The sequence below is a fragment of the Mercenaria mercenaria genome, chromosome 2 (genome assembly GCF_021730395.1).
Source record: "Mercenaria mercenaria strain notata chromosome 2, MADL_Memer_1, whole genome shotgun sequence".
Taxonomy (NCBI): Eukaryota; Metazoa; Mollusca; class Bivalvia; order Venerida; family Veneridae; genus Mercenaria; species Mercenaria mercenaria.
In genome coordinates this window covers 13,374,336-13,392,664 of record NC_069362.1, presented here as the reverse complement: position 1 = coordinate 13,392,664, position 18,329 = coordinate 13,374,336, and the positions used below count along the sequence as shown (strand labels likewise).

The window sequence follows — 18,329 nt, the reverse complement described above, 5'->3', positions numbered from 1 at the left end:
AGGATCAAAAACTAGGTCACCAGGTCAAATCAAAGGAAAAGCTAGTTTACACTGTAGAGACCACATTTATGACCATATCATAATGAAACTTGGTCAGAATGTAAATCTTGATGATCTTAAGGTCAGTTGTAAATCTGGGTCAGGTGGGGTCAAAAACTAGGTCACTAGGTCAGATCAAAGGAAAAGCTTGTTAACACTGTAGAGGCCATATTTATGACTATATCTTCTTGAAACTTAGTCAGAATGTTAAACTTGATGATCTTTAGGGCAGGTTTGAATCTGGGTCATGTCGGATCAAAAACTAGGTCACCAGGTCAAATCAAAGGAAAAGCTAGTTAACACTTTAGAGGCCACAGTTATGACCATATCTTAATGAAACTTTGTCAGAATATTAATCTTGATGATCTTTAGATCAAGTTTAAATCTGGGTCATTTGGGGTCAAAAACTAGGCCACTAGGTCATATCAAAGGAAAACCTTGTTAACACTCTAGAGGCCACATTTATGACTGTATATTCATGAAACTTAGTCAGAATGTTAAACTTGATGATCTTTAGGTCAAGTTCGAATCTGGGTCATATCGGGTCAAAAACTAGGTCACGGGGTCATTTCAAAGGAATGGCTAGTTAACACTTTAGAGGCCACATTTATGACCATATCTTAATGAAACTTGGTCAGAATGTTAATCTTAATGATCTTTAGGTCTGTAGGTCAGGTGAGCAATACAGGGCCTTCATGGCCCTCTTGTTAAGATACAGCCTTGAAATTTTGATGACATACACAGTTTTGCACACAAATCATAAAACTGAATTTCATTGACCATGAATTTGACCTACTGACTTTCTTGATATTTTATCATCAGTTTGACATTTGAAACATGTAGCTCATATTACTCAGGTGAGCGATCCAGGGTCATCATGACCCTCTTGTTATCTCTGTCAGCAAGATTAATGTGGACAACATTACTAGTGTTTGTTAAGATATGTGAGCATGTAGCACCTTATTGTTTATTTACAGAGCAAGAAAAATGAAGGAAAGGCTTGGTCTGACAGAAATGAGAAAACAGGCAAACAGGATGAACTTTGGAGAGGTAACTGAATTTGACACAGTGTTACTGACTGATAATTATAATGATTTAACAGTTTCTATAGTTTCGTTTTCTTTGACTTTTTTTCATTTGTAGACCCGGACCAACTTATTCAAAATAACTGATGAAAATGTATGCCATTGGATTTGTTCTAAAGTTATTGAATTCTTCAAATCATGTAAAAATGTCATTCAGATATGCAAAATGACCTCCATTGTTATAAAAGTGTCTTGAAATTAAGCTTTTCTTTACTTAAGAAATAATAAGTTCCCAAACATGGTTTATCGTAGAATAACCCGAGTTTTGAGCTCTTATGCATAAGAATATATCACGAAGGCCGTGGGCCTGAGTGATATGAGCCGTGCCATGAGAAAACCAACATAGTGGGTTTGCGACCAGCATGGATCCAGACCAGCCTGCACATCCGCGCAGTCTGGTCAGGATCCATGCTGTTCGCTTTCAAAGCCTAATGGAATTAGAGAAACTAACAGTGAACAGCATGGATCCTGACCAGACTGCACGGATGCGCAGGCTGGTCTGGATCCATGCTGGTCGCAAACCCACTATGTTGATTTTCTCATGGCACGGCTCATATATTGTTTCGCATAAGAACGCAAAACTCTGGTCATTCTAGAATAAATCACACTTGGGAACTTATTATTTCGATTCTAACACGACATACCAGTATCAACAGTGTTTGAAAAAATGGTAACTACCTGGTACTTTTTACGACCATGCTACGCACCTGGATCGGATGACATCATTGCAGTGGTTTATTGCAGAATAACCAGAGATAGATTTTGCTCTACATGTACACTAGGACCCCGTTATAACGCTGTCATCGGGGTCCAAGGTTCGAGACCCGCGGATCTAGCGGGGTTAAATTTATAACGCGGGTTGATCGTATCAGCGGTAAATGCAATACCCCACCCATCGGTAATGTATTAGACGTATTTTGGACGCTGTTTTATGTTAATAAGAAATAAGAATCGTATAAACAGGACATTTATTTACCTTAAATGCTACTGAAAAATACATTAAAAGAATTATAACGCTGTGTCATCTTCTCATTTTGTCGTGATTCTAAAAGAAAGTTGAAATTGTTTATCCGGAAGTAAACATGTATAACGCTGTGTGAGTGCGATGTCATGAGAATTACATAGGCAATGCAATTGCACTGGGGGTTTATGTAACTAAAAGAGAAAAAACGCGGACAGTCTTAAAAAAATAATTTTGAATGCATGAAGAAAATCGATAAATAAGATAGAAAATTGTTAAATCGCCGTCGTTAATATACGATATTAAAAAGAGAGAACATTCTCAATATGGCTTTCAGTGCGTCGAATCTTCGCAAATTCCGACGAACCGAGAATGATGATTATGAAAAACGGCTGCATTTTATTACAAAACTGGGCCTGTTGTTCGATTTTTATTCACTCGAGTGTTAATGTCATCCACTTAATTGGTGCAAACTTAAACGGTTTGATAGTTGACTGACCGATCTTCCACGCTTGTTAATGCAAACAGTTTAATTTTGACACCGTCACACGGTACTGATTGCCTAATTGTCACAGGTCTACATGTATTGAAACTTTAACAAAGGCGATACGCAAACAAGTAAGCTAGCAGACGATAATTGATTTTTGTCACAGTTGTCATGGAAAGGTGTTAATGTACACGTACTTGATGTAGTTTTAACGCTGGTTATGATCAAATTAAATAACATCCGCGATTTTTTTATTTTTTTTTTATTTTTGATTTTTTTTTACCCTCTAAAATTTGGGAGCCAAGACGTTACAGCGTTATAACGAATACCGCGGTATATCGAGAAGCGTTATAACGGGTTTCGAGTGTATGTAGGTTATTTGCTGGTTGTGTTAGAATATAATTTCTAACAGAATGTTTTTTTCATTTTTGAGGAAAAAAGAAGAAATGAAAGTTAAAATGCCCCATCTTTGTGGGGAAAAATCCACAGTTTATATATAGACATGTTTTTTTGAACTGTTTAATAAATTATTCTTTAGAATTTCCTAGATCCAGTACATAGCTTTCAATATACCGTAATTTTGATGCAAAACTTTAAGATTTTTTCTTAATTGCCCAAAACACCAAAATCATGGAGTTTTGGGACTTTATAATAAGACAGAATGTACTTTTTACACTGCCACATTGAGATACAGTTTATAGTTTGATCTGTTCTAAATTATTGTCAAAAATCAGATGAAATTGATAATTCGAAGTTTTCTATTTTTTACATGGTTGGGGAGAGGGGGGCTAAAATTAACTAAAGAAATTGTCACTAAGGTTAAAGGTATGTGATGGAGTTTTTTCATTAAACACACTCATTTTGTGTCACAGTCTTTTATTTCATGCCATATTTTTTTTATAATAAGAGAAGTTTTGCTGAAGATATCAATGAAATATATGTATACCGGTATATGTAGTGCCATATGTATAATCGAACTTGATTTGAAAAAACATACTCTTCAATTTTCAGGCTGTTTCATAATCCACCATAAATTTTCATAGTTGTTAAGGTAATTCTAATCAACATATACATTTGAATTTTGGATGAATAGTATCACTGACTATGTATTAAAGGAGTAAATTTGAAATTGGATAAGGCAAATCATTGTAAACAAATTGACAACTTTGTTGCATAAGTGCAAATATTCTGGTACCTGTAATTTTTTAACAGTAATTAACTGAATTTTAACAGTAAATTGGCTACATATTTTGGTCTATATTAATACCCGAATTGTTCTCACTAAATTAAAACTTACATTTTTAAATAATTGATGAACAACTTGATCTTTAAGCACTTTAAGGTAGTTCTGCACGTTTTGATCGAAAATATTTCTACAATGTAGAATTTGATTAAACTCTGATTTTTCATAACTGCAGAATATACCTAGAAAATTCAGCAAATAAAAAAGATAGGGTCGTGTGCTTGATTTTTAGCTCACCTGTCACAAAGTGACAAGGTGAGCTTTTGTGATCGTACGGTGTCCGTCGTCTGTCCGTGCGTGCGTCCGTCCGTAAACTTTTGCTTGTGACCACTCTAGAGGTCACATTTTTCATGGGATCTTTATGAAAGTTGGTCAGAATGTTTATCTAGATGATATCTAGGTCAAGTTTGAAACTGGGTCACGTGCCATCAAAAACTAGGTCAGTAGGTCTAAAAATAGAGAAACCTTGTGACCTCTCTAGAGGCCATATATTTTATGAGATCTTCATGAAAATTGGTCAGAATGTTCACCTTGATGATATTTAGGTCAAGTTCGAAACTGGGTCACGTGCCTTCAAAAACTAGGTCAGTAGGTCTAAAAATAGAAAAACCTTGTGACCTCTCTAGAGGCTATATATTTCACAAGATCTTCATGAAAATTAGTCAGAACGTTCACCTTGATGATATCTAGGTCAAGTTCGAAACTGGGTCACGTGCCTTCAAAATCTGGGTCAGTAGGTCAATAATAGAAAAACCTTGTGACCTCTCTAAAGGCCATATTTTTCATGGGATCTGTATGAAAGTTGGTCTGAATGTTCATCTTGTTGATATCTAGGCCAAGTTCGAAACTGGGTCACGTGCGGTCAAAAACTAGGTCAGTAGGTCTAAAAATAGAAAACCTTGTGACCTCTCTAGAGGCCATATATTTCATGAGATCTTCATGAAAATTGGTGAGAATGTTCACCTTGATGATATCTAGGTCAGGTTCTAAAGTGGGTCACATGCCATCAAAAACTAGGTCAGTAGGTCAAATAATACAAAAACTTTGTGACCTCTCTAGAGGCCATATTTTTCATGGGATCTGTATGAAAGTTTGTCTGAATGTTCACCTTGATGATATCTAGGTCAAGTTTGAAACTGGGTCACGTGCCTTCAAAAACTAGGTCAGTAGGTCAAATAATAGAAAAACCTTGTGACCTCTCTAAAGGCCATATTTTTCATGGGATCTGTATGAAAATTGGTCTGAATGTTCATCTTGATGATATCTAGGTCAAGTTTGAAACAGGGTCATGTGCGGTCAAAAACTAGGTCAGTAGGTCTAAAAATAGAAAAACCTTGTGACCTCTCTAGAGGTCATTATTTTGAATGGATCTCCATAGAAATTGGTCAGAATGTTCACCTTGATGATATCTAGGTGAAGTTTGAAACTGGGTCACGTGCCATAAAAAACTAGGTCAGTAGGTCAAATAATAAAAAAACATTGTGACCTCTCTAGAGGCCATACTTTTCCTGGGATCTGTATGAAAGTTGGTCTGAATATTCATCTTGATGATATCTAGGTCAAATTTGAAACTGGGTCAACTGCGGTCAAAAACTAGGTCCGTAGGTCTAAAATTATTAAAATCTTTTGACCTCTCTAGAGGCCATATTTTTCAATGGATGTTCATGAAAATTGATCTGAATGTTCACCTTGATGATATCTAGGTCAGTTTCGAAAATGGGTCACGTGCGGTCAAAAACTAGGCCAGTAGGTATGAAAATAGAAAAACCTTGTGACCTCTCTAGAGGCCATATTTTTCATGGGATCTTCATGAAAATTAGTGAGAATATACACCTTGATGATATGTAGATAAAGTTCAAAACAGGGTCACCTACCTTCGAAAACTAGGTCAACAGGTCAAATAATAGAAAAACCTTGTGACCTCTGTAGAGACCATATTTTTCAATGGATCTTCATGAAAATTGGTCAGAATTTTTATCTTGATAATATCTAGGTCAAGTTCAAAACTGGGTCACATGAGCTCAAAAACTAGGTTACTATGTCAAATAATAGAAAAAACGACGTCATACTCAAAACTGGGACATGTGGGAAGAGGTGAGCGATTCAGGACCATCATGGTCCTCTTGTTTGCTAGACTGATTTGAAAAATTTGGACCTCACGCAATATTTCATAATGGGAGTCTATGGGAAAATCATTACTTTCATAATATTTTTGTGAATAGAAAATTTTCTACAATGTAGATTTTGATGAAACTTCTCGCAGTTGTAAATAAACACATGGCCTATAATTTGGTGAAATAAAATGTATAGGTCCATGATTGTGCTTATTTTTGAGGTATTTGACCATGATTAAAGTGAACTGGACATTTCATGCTAATTTTAAGACATTATTTGGATTATTTTAACGTGTCTTATGTTTTAATATCATATTTTGACTTTAGAAATATAGCAACAGTACCATTGTAATAAATTTTCTCACAGATTTCAATTAATTGATAAAATGATTTTCATTTCCATATGCCGAATCCAGGCTTTATTCTACGTTTTCTGGTTAAATGATGTTACGCTATCACTTCCGGTTTATCAGATGTGCAGAACTACCTTAAGCTATCATTTTTAACACCAATTATTGATGATGCATATTATGTCAGTGATTCTTTGATCTCTTAATCAATTATAGTTTTCTTTTATGCTAATGAATGCAGTACTTTGTTTTTTCAGTAAGCTATTATCTTTATTACTCTCTGGATATATCTCACTGAGAGTGATGTAGCTTTGTTGATCTGCTTGTACATTGTATAAATTGTGAATACTTCACAAGATGAACTCCTATTGTTTTGGATAAATCAGGATGAAAATTGTGATGGCACTTTGTTCTTTATAGTATATTTCTTGATTCAAAAAGGTTTACTTGATGAGAATTTGATAATGTTATGCTACCAATAATAAAATGGAACAGACCTTTATGTGTGTATTTGTAATGTCGTAAAACCTGTTACATTCTTTTTCCTCAAGATGAATTTTTTTTAGGATTTAGGGAATATATCTCTCCTTAAAGTGAGACAATTTTTGCATTTTCGCTAGCACTTGCTCGCACTTTGTTCTCGTGATAGATATAAAATGGTATCTCTTCTCAGTGAAATCTAATCCATGTTCACTCAAAACAAATAGTTTCTAAGCATTTCTATATTTACAGATTGAAGAGGATGCTTATCAAGAAGATCTTGGATTCTCCCTGGGAACCATTGGCAAGTCAAAGACAGGCAGAATCCGGGGACCAGTCGTTGACTCTAAAACTAAAGCAAGAATATCCAAATCTCTACAGGTAAGTCATTCTTGTTTATTTATACTGTGAAATGACAAAATTTCATTGGCTTAAAATTTTGCAGGTTAAGCCAAAATGGCTTTTTCATTGGGACATAAATTGGTGGGTTTATATGTGAAATTAAAATGAAACTTTATTTGATATTTGGGTATTTAATTTGTTGATCCAGGTAACCAGGAAATACACATGAATTGTCCACAACAAATATAAATGGTTTCACAATAAATTCCTCGCTTGCAAAGTGTTTTGGTTTTCAGTTTATTTATCAAGTTTACAAATATGTCATATTTTAACATAATCTCCTATGCAGAGTTGTCACTTCCACTTTACCTATGTCAGTGTCTGAGCCCAATTTTGTTGAAGAATCTTGAACAAAATTATCATTTGAAAAACATGTCATAATGAAACTCTTCTGGTAAATAAGATATAGAGGATATTTGTTTGTTTCGGTGTAAGATTAAAATATCTTTCTAGAGGAGTGGAATAGCCACAAGTGAAAATATCTGATATGGTGTTCATGAGTGATCATAGATATTTTGATCTTGCACGTAAAACAAACTACAGTTGAATATCGTTACCTCGATATCGGTTAGCTCGCTACTCCGGTTAGCACGATGTATTTTAGTCGGTCCCGATTTTTCCCTATATATTCTAATGTAATTATTTATCATTACCTCGATATGATTAGCTCGATATTTTGTTTAGCTCGATGAGTTTTCTCAGTCCCGTCAACTTACCTGTATTGTTTTTACACCTGGTTTCGTCGATATCACAGCGTGTCAAAAAATATCCATGTTATTTGTAAGGTGTGAAAAGCAACCTATTGTTGTCCGGCGATATATTTATCATAATCAAGTTAGTGTGTTTGTTATTTAACCTTTAATCCAATTCAAATGTTAGGAAATTTGCATTTAATTCCCAATAATTAGTCTTATAAAACAGCGTGCAAGCGGGCAATTGTTTTCCAATATAACAACTAATTTGGATGAAATATTTTTCTGTATCTGCCATTTAGGATTGAGTAACAATATGCGTATTACACAGGCAAATTTTCGTTATCGAAGCACAGTCAAAATGACTACTCAACTAGGAACATTACAGTTGCAGTCAGACTTGTTTAGGGAAGGAATAAAATGCTAATGTTTACACGTATATTTCGAAAAAATTTAAAACTTAAATTTAAGTATATACTATTTAATTAAGATTTTTATTTGTCAATAAAATTAAAATCGTATTTACGTTATATTATTTCTTTCCCCTTTCAAACCCTCTGAAAAAAAAGCATTGGATATAGTGACAATAAAGACATCCGACACAAGTACAAAATTGTCCCAGATAGTCGATATCGTTACGTCGAACTTCGGATACGTCGATGCAAGTTTTACAGTCCCTTGAATATCGAGGTAACGGTATTCGACTGTAATTTTCTTTTTATTTCATGTTTTGACTAAATTTACCTATTTCATAGTTCCTTATCAGTAAAAATGTATTTGATATTTTTCACTGTGAAAATACCAGATATATTTCTCTCTAATATTTTGATAACTGTCCCCTGCCTTTTTCGAAGAAAAAAAGGGGGACATAGAAATAGGCTGCATCCATCCGTCCTTCCTTCCGTCCGTCTCACTTCGTTTCCGGTCCATAACTCTGCCATCCATTAAGGGATTTTGAAATAACTTGGCATATATGTTCCCCATAATAAGACGACTTGTCCTGCGCAAGACTTAGACACCTACCTCCAAGGTCAAGGTCACACTTAGAGGTCAAAGGTTAACAGGGTCAGTTTTGTTCCGGTCCATAACTGCCATCCATGAAGGGATTTTGAAATAACTTGGCATAAATGTTCACCATAATTAGACAACTTGTCCTGCACAAGACCCAGACCCCTAGCTCCAAGGTCAAGGTCACACTTAGATGTCAAAGGTTAACAGGGTCTGTTTCATGTCCGGTCCATATTCTGCCATCCATGAAGGGATTTTGAAATAACTTGGCATAAATGTTTACCATAATGAGACGATGTGTTATGCACCGATGTGTTATGCATAAGACCCAGACCCCAAGCTCCAAGGTAAAGGTCACACTTAGAAGTCAAAGGTTAACAGGGTCTGTTCGTGTCCAGTTCATAACTCTGCCATTCATTAAGGGACTCCTAGCTTTAAGGTCAAGGTCACACTTAGAGGCCAAAGGTCAGATACAAGAATGACTTTATTCAGAGCATTTCTTCTTCATGCATGAAGGGATTTTGATGTAACTTGGCACAATTGTTAACCAACATGAGACGGAGTGTCATGCGCAAGAACCAGGTACCTGATTTAGAATTAGTTCCCTTTGTTGTTACTGTAAATAGCTTATATTGTAACTTTTTTATTACTGGTCGTAGGGAAAAATAGAGACCACTTTTCTGTAGTACAACATGCATGTTACATTCAATTTTTAGGTGTTTTTTTACCTATCTCTACTTGGTAAGGATTTTTGTTCGGACTTAGAATTTCTTTCTCTTTTTTTTGCTTTTTTTATCTCACCTGAGCAATGCTCAGGTGAGTTTTTCTGATCACTTGATGTCCGGCGTCTGTCTGTCGTCTGTCTGTCTGTCAACATTTAGCTTGTGTATGCGATAGAGGCTGTATTTTTCAACTGATCTTCATGAAATTTGGTCAGAATGATTACCTTGATGAAATCTAGGCCGAGTTCGAAAATGGGTCATCTAGGGTCAAAAACTAGGTCACTAGGTCAAATCAAAGAAAAACCTTGTGTATGCGATAGAGGCTGTATTTTTCAATTAATCTTCATGAATTTTGGTCAGAATGATTACCTTGATGAAATCTAGGCCGAGTTCGAAAATGGGTCATCTGGGGTCAAAAACTAGGTCACTAGGTCAAATGAAAGAAAAACCTTGTGTATGCGATAGAGGCTGTATTTTTAGCTCATCTGATTTTTTGAAAAAAAATGATGAGTTATTGTCATCACTTGAGCGGTTGTCGGCGTCGGCGTCGGCATTGCCTGGTTAAGTTTTATGTTTAGGTCATTTTTTCTCCTAAACTATCAAAGCTATTGCTTTGAAACTTGGAATACTTGTTCACCATCATAAGCTGACCCTGTATAGCAAGAAACATAACTCCATCTTGCTTTTTGCAAGATTTATGGCCCCTTTTGTACTTAGAAAATATCAGATTTCTTGGTTAAGTTTTATGTTTAGGTCAACTTTTCTCCTAAACTATCAAAGCTTTTGCTTTGAAACTTGGAATACTTGTTCACCATCATAAGCAGATCCTGTACATCAAGAAAAATAAATCCATCTTGCTTTTTGCAAGAATTATTGCCCCTTTTGGACTTAGAAAATCAGTTTTCTTGGTTAAGTTTTATGTTTAGGTCAGCTTTTATCCTAAACTATCAAAGCTATTGCTTTAAAACTTGCAACACTTGTTCACCATCATAAGCTGACCCTGTACAGCAAGAAACATAACTCCATCCTGCTTTTTGCAAGATTTATGGCCCCTTTTGGACTTAGAAAATATCAGATTTCTTGGTTAAGTTTTATGTTTAGGTCAACTTTTTCTCTTAAACTATCAAAGCTATTGCTTTAAAACTTGCAACTCTTGTTCACCATCATAAGCTGACCCTGTACAGCAAGCAACATAACTCCATCCTGCTTTTTGCAATAATTATTGCCCCTTTTGGACTTAGAAAAATTATTTTCTTGGTTGAATATTATGTTTAAGTCAACTTTTCTCATAAACTATCAAAGCTATTGCTTTAGAACTTGCAACAGTTTTTCACCATCATAAGTGGACACTGTACATCAAGAAACATAACTCTATCCTGCTTTTTGCAAGAGTGATGGCCCTTTTTAGACTTAGAAAATCATGGGTAGGACAATATTTCTATTATACAAAAAAAATCAGATGAGCGTCAGCACCCACAAGGCGGTGCTCTTGTTCAATTAATCTTCATGAATTTTGGTCAGAATGATAACCTTGATGAAATCTAGGCCGAGTTCGAAGATCATCTGGGGTCAAAAACTAGGTCACTAGGTCAAATCAAAGAAAAACCTTGTGTATGCGATAGAGGCTATATTTTTCAATTGATCTTCATGAAATTCAGTCAGAATGATTGCCTTAATAAAATCTTGGTCAAAGTTGAATATGGGTCATCTTGGGTGAAAAATTAGGTCACTAGGTCAAATCAAAGAAAAACCTTGTGTATGCGATAGAGAATTGATCTTTATGAAATTTGGTCAGAATTATTGCCTAGATAAAATCTAGGTTGAGTTTGGTTATTGGTCATCTGTGATCAAAAACTAGGTCACTAGGTCAAATCAAACAGAAACCTTGTGTATGCAATAGAGGCTGTATTTTTCAATTGATCTTCATGAAATTCGGTCAGAATGATTGCCTTGATGAAATCTAGGTCAAGTTTGAATATGGGTCATCTGGGGTCAAAAACTAGGTCACTAGGTCAAATCAAAGGAAAACCTTGTGTATGTGATAGAGGCTGTATTTTTCAATTGATCTTCATGAAATTTAGTCAGAATGATTGCCTTGATAAAATCTAGGTCAAGTTAGAATATGGGTCGTCTGGGGTTAAAAACTAGGTCACTAGGTCAAATAAAAAAAATACTTGTGTTTGCTCCAATTTTAATGATACTTAGTCAGAATATTTTTTTCCATGATATCACTAGGTCTATGTTTACACTGTTATGGTGTATTATGGTGTGTTTCTCAGGTGAGCGACCTAGGGCCATCTTGGCCTTCTTGTTTAAAGATTAACTTCCCTTTGTTGTTACTATAAATAACTTATATTGTAACTTTTTTATAATTGACCATAGGGAAAAATCAAGACCACTTTTCTGTGGTACAACATAGATGTTACTCTCAAATTTTAGGTGTATTTTAAGGTATCTCTACCTGGTAAGGAGTTTTTTTGTGGACTTAGAAAAACAAAACTTACTTCTCTTTGTTGCTACTATAAATAGCTTATTCTTGAAACTTTTTAACCTGGTTGTTAGAATTGGATTTGTCATTGTTTTGGCTTACTATCTACCAAACTTATACAGAAAATGTTTTACTGTAACATGTACATGACGGGCGTATATTGTGACATTCTGGCACTCTTGTTATTTTTTGTTCATGCCAAGATGCTGTATTAGCATGCAGTATATTTTGTGAAAAATGTCCTTAGGCGGGGGACTTTGGTAACTCTGTTACAAATTGTTCACTTAAAAATATGTAATAAATTGTTTTAGTATCAAGGAACTTTGATATGCGTAGAAAATAGCAAATTTTTGTAAATGTTTAATGTAATGTTTTGAACTCATTTCTGTTATGGCTGTTATCCAGCCATTCACTAGCTAGAAAATATGAGTGCGACTGTGCAAAAACAAGTGTAAGGGCTCAGTTGCAACCATTATGGATCTGGATCAGCCTGCACATTTATGCAGTCTGATCTGAATCCATACTGTTTACTTATCAGTTGCATACAAGTGCTGAAAGTGATAAACAGTATGGATGTGTGGATAAACAAACAGTACGGATTAGAATCCTTGCTGGTTGCAAAGCCCTGAAGTTTTGTTGTGTTTTTTTCATAGTGGCGCACCACGAGAAAACCAACATAGTGCATTTGCGACCAGCATGGATCCTGACCAGACGCGCGGATGCCTGGCTGGTCTGGATCCATGCTGGTCGCAAATGCACTATGTTGGTTTTTTCATAGTGGTGCTCATACATGTATATATATGCTGTTCACTTCCAAAGCCTATTGCAATTAGAGAAACCGTTAGCAAACAGTATGGATCCTGACCAGACTGCACGGATGCCTGGCTGGTCTGGATCCATGCTGGTCGCAAATGCACTATGTTGGTTTTTTCATAGTGGTGCTCATACATGTATATATAAAACTGATGGGAAGAACAATTGTAGGTTTGCTGCTTGTATCTACATCTAAATATTCAAGGAATTGGGGTAAACATTTTGCATTGCTTTTTACATGATATCATCCACCGTTATAACTATCTAACACTTCACTCTTATTACATGAAACAGATATACTAATTCATAAATGTTAACCATGATGAAAATGAGGTCAGGAATGATAGCTCTATGAAAGAGATTTATTTTGAGACTGTAGTAATTAAGATTTTACTGTTTGATTTACAATTTAACATTTCCATGACCTTTTCTGTTTTGTATTTAATCATATTGATATTAATTTGAACTTTATATCATAGTTATACCTGCAATATGAATAAAGCATGCAGTTATCATGCGTTTCCTCCAGTTAAATTAAATCTCAAGTTAATAACCTCGAATTGAGAGCTAAAACCTGAAACCCTCGGAATGAGCAATTGAGATCTTTTCCTCTTCTAATCAGCTTTAAGATTCTAATACTTGTGGCAGAGTAAAAATAATTGTATCCATATTTATACATTACAGCAAAAGATAGCGAAAGAGAAGCAGACGTGGGGAGGTAGTACCACAGTGAAGAAACAGGTGTCTGGTACAGCGTCTAGTGTTGCTTTCACACCATTACAGGTTAGCATTCCTTCTTATCTCCCATGTTTTAGATCTGTGCTACTGAGTCCTCATTTTATCATTCAAAGTATAGACATTATTATGAAATTGTTGGACTGAATTGTTCATACAACTGATCATTTAATGAGCAAAAAAAAAAGAAGTAAATGAATTTCAGAGGAAAGTGATAAAAGATAAACCAACGAACCAATAAAAACTGAAAGTAAAGATTTCTTTTAAATGTGAGGTCTTAATAAAACCAACACAAAAAAATGTAACTTAAGTGTTTAACAGAAATACATCATAGTTTACAGTTTTACTTCTGAAATACTTCATAGTTTACAGTTTTACTTCTGAAATACATCATAGTTTTTGGTTTTAAAAAAAAAGATGTTTTGAAAGGGGAAGACTTCCTGTTTGTAATTTGAATATTCCCTGTTTAAGAGATTACATACCAAAATGTAGCTGTCAAGAGTTTGTTTTTGTTGTTGTTGAATATTGATTTAAAGCCGTGATAAATGTTTTTTACCCAAGTATAAATATACATGATTGGCTATCAGGTAGTGGTTGTATACCGTACCTGGTATTTAAGGTAGTTCTGCACGTTCGGATCAAAAAAATTTCTACATTGTAAAATTTGATTAAAGTGGCATTATGCGCATCTTACTGCACATGGTGTTTTTTTTGTGAATGTTTTTAGCTCACCTGAGCACAAAGTGCTCAGGGTGAGCTATTGTGATCACTCACCCTCCGGGGTCCGGCCACACTTTCCTTTAAACAACATCTCCTCTGAAACCATTTGGTGGAAGTTGATGAAACTTGGCCTGGATGTTCCTTGGGTGGTCCCCTTCAAAAGTTTTTCAAAGAATTGAATTCCACACAGAACTCTGGTTGCCATGGCAACTGATAGGAAAAACTTAAAAAATCTTCTTGTCCAAAACCTCAAGGCATAGAGCCTCGATATTTGGCATGTGACATCATCTAATGGTCCTCTATGAAGAATTTTCAAATTTTGCCCCTGTGGTGAAAAGAGGCCCCGCCCAGGGGATCCCAACTTTAAAATAGACTTATATAGGGAAAAAAACTTTAAAAATCTTCTTGCCCGAAACTGCAAGGCCTAGGTTTTTGATATTTGGTATGTTGCATTTCCTAGTGGTCCTCTACCAAAATTGTTCAAATTGTGTCCCTGGGGGGAAAAGAGGCCCTGCCCTGGGCGTCCCAAGTTTTACAAAGACTTATATAGGAAAAAAAATTAAAAATCTTCTTGTCTCAAAGTTCAAGACCTAGGCCTTTGATATTTGGTATGTAGCCTAGTGGTTCTCTAACAAGATTGTTCAAATTATGCCCCTGGGGTGAAAAGAGGCCCCGCCCTGGGGGTCACTTGTGTATGAGTTATCTAGGAAAAAATACTTCAAAACTTGTCTGATCATATTTCCTAGACTGTTTAATTATAATTACCTGATGACCCCAAGTAATTAGGGGTCACTTGACTGTGACCTTGACCTACTTTTTCATTTTTGAAGTTACAGTATAGAAGTTTAGACCACCTGTATTATTTTTTATACAGATTTCAATCCTCATCTTGAATAGTCTTAATCGTGACCTACTGACCTACTTTCTTGTTTTTGAAGATACAGCATGGAAATTTGGACCACATGTATAAATTTTGATATAGATTTCAATACTCCTCTGTAATATTCTTAACCCTGACCTACTGACCTACTTTCTTGTTTTTAAAGCTACAGCAAAGAGATTTGGACCACCTGTATAATTTTTTAACAAATTTCAGTAGTTATCTTGAATAATCTTTACCCTGACCTTCTCACCTAGTTTTTTGTTTTTGAAGCTTTAGCAAAGAAATTTGTTCAAGCAAGCAATTAAACTCAGGTGAGTGATATAGGGCCATCATGGCCCTCTGGTATAAATTTTAAAGCAATTTTCGGTTGCTGTGCATTTAAATGTGTTAAATTAACGATAATGTCACATAAGTATTTGAAGTTGATGCTTTAGGAATAAAGAAATAGGACTGATAAAATAATAGTTCTTTTCTTCAATCTTCTACGCAGTGATCTCCCTTACCTATAGGTAGAGATTTCTGAAGTTGAGGGAGGCAACTCCTGCATGCAGTTTGACTTTCCTTAAAAAGACTGCCCCAGTCAAAATAAGAAAAGTCATATTTTGAAACTTATTATTTCATACTGGTAACAGGAAGAATTTGGTATATTGGGTTAAAAGCTATAATTTCTTCCACCCTTTTTACACACACATCTATTTAACCTGGATTTTTACTTAAAAAATGCTCATAATTCCACTTTAAACCCTGATTTTTCAAAACTTCAGAATATACTTAGAAATTTCAGGGAATAAAAAAGATACGGCCATGTGCTTGATATTTTGCTAGAATGATTTGAAAAATTTGGACCTCAGGCAAGTTTCCATAATGGGAGTCTATGGGAAAATCACAATTTTCATAACATTTTTGCAAATAGAAATTTTTTTACAATGTAGATTTAAATGAAACTTCTCACAGTTGTAAATAAACGTATGGCCTATGAAATGGTGAAATAAAATGTATAGGTCCATATCCTTGTTTTTGAGATATTTACCCATGATTAAAGTAATCTGCATATTTCAAGCCGGTTTTAAGATATTATTTTGAATTATTTAACGTGTCAGATGTTTTAATATCATATTTTAACTTAAGGTGAAGGAGGTGTAATTAAGTGACGTCTGGCGGAATGCCAAACGTTACGCTTCGCAACGTCGCGTCATTTACATTCTATTAAGAAACAAAATGGTGCCGAGCGATGCGGGAGGGCGATACACTGGACGTACATTACAATAGCCGTGCAAAATTCATTTGAAGTCAAAACATGTGCAGAAAAATGATTATTTTTTATATTTTCTTTGGCTGACATGGGTGGTTTTTTGTCCTACTTTCGTGTTTATCGCTTTTCCGTAATCGGGGATCACGTGATTTTAAAATTCATTCAAACGAATATCCCGTTTTAAAGACGCACCACTTGCACAAAATAACTGTATTTTTTGTATTTCCTTGATGGTAATTATACTTGATTTGCATGAAAAATATGAGATATACAAGATGTTTAGTTTCAAATTGACAGTGTCATATATAAGGTCTATATTCTTAATACTATGCTGAAAAAAGATTGACTGAATACATTTGCGTATGAAGTTTTGAAAACATTTATTTCGGAAGGGCCTAAATTGTCCCCCCGAAAACTTGTAGTATAGCTGTTTATTACCTGTATTATAAGAATGATTTTCATGAAGTTTGTGTGAGTTAAAAAAATGTTGAAAAGGGTAAAATTTATGACAATACTGCGAAAACGAAGTGGGTGACCCCTGATTTTTATTTGCTCATTTTACAGTATAATAAATTTATAAGATAATAATTATTTTTTTTTTAAATTCTATGGACGAGTTTTTGCATACTACTTAGTCATTCCACACAAAAATAATAATCTCATAGAAAGATTTTGGCATGATTTTTGCATTAAAAGGGCATTCCTTCAGCGAATAGCGGGAGTATGTATTTGAAAATTACATCACCATGTAGGTTTCGACTGGCATATTATATAAAATGGAACAAAAATACTTTTTAAATAAAATGAATGCCCCAAGACTAAATTAACCGACAGGAAAACGGCACATCACAGCTATTTCCGACTACTGGCTTAAAGGTGAATTTTCGACGTCATTTGCGTAAAAAGTGTGCTTTTGATCTTTTCAATAATTGTACATCGGGTGAAGATCAACTTTTGCTGCTATCTGCGTATGTTATCTAGGATGTAAATTGTTTTTGAAAGTCCCGCTCATTACACCTTCTTCACCTTAAGAAAGAGAGTAACGTTGCCGTTGTATTAAATTTACTCACGGGTTGCCATTAATTCATAAAATAATTTTCATATCCGTACGCCAAATCCAGGCTTTATTCTACGTTATCTGGATAAATGACATTACGCCATCATTTCCGGTTTACCAAACGTGCAGAACTACCTTAAAGTAAACGTGGGAAATATTTAATCTGTCTGTATTCTGTACCAATACAGGTTATTTCGACTACAGTCCAAACTTTTTAGCTCACCTGTCACGTAGTGAAAGGGTGAGCTTTTGTGATCGCCCTTCGTTCGTCATCCGTCCGTCGTCCGTCCACAATTTCTTGTCTGCATGATAGTGGTTTCATTTATGATTTTATTTTAACCAAACTTGCACACAACTTGTATCACCATAAGATCTTGGTTCCTTTCTTGAACTGGCCAGATCCCATTATGGGTTCCAGAGTTATGGCCCCTGAAAGGGCCAGAATTAGCAATTTTGACCTTGTCTGCACAATAGCAGCTTCATTTATGATTTGAATTTAATCAAACTTGCACAAAACTTGTGTCACCATAAGATCTCGGTTCCTTTCTTGAACCGGCCAGATCCTATAATGGGTTTCAGAGTTATGGCCCCTGAAAGGGCCAAAATTAGCTAATTCGACCTTGTCTGCGCAATAGCAGCTTCATTTATGATTTAATTTTAACCACACTTGCACACAGCTTGTATCACCACAAGATCTTGATTCCTTTCTTGAACTGGCCAGATTCCATCATGGGTTCCAGAGTTATGGCCCCTGATAGGGCCAGAATTAGCTATTTTGACCTTGTCTGCGCAATAGCA

At 35.2% G+C, this 18,329-nt stretch overlaps 1 protein-coding gene across 1 annotated transcript in view; it reads left to right on the top strand.

Moving 5' to 3' along the window:
- The window catches only part of LOC123563239 (U4/U6 small nuclear ribonucleoprotein Prp31-like), a 64,462-nt gene that overhangs the window by 42,224 nt on the left and 3,909 nt on the right, over positions 1–18,329 (top strand). The window contains exons 11-13 of the mRNA XM_045355927.2: positions 1,017–1,089; positions 7,012–7,140; positions 13,569–13,667. Of these exons, the coding sequence (XP_045211862.1) occupies positions 1,017–1,089; positions 7,012–7,140; positions 13,569–13,667 (301 nt within the window). The remainder of the gene's footprint in view (positions 1–1,016; positions 1,090–7,011; positions 7,141–13,568; positions 13,668–18,329) is intronic.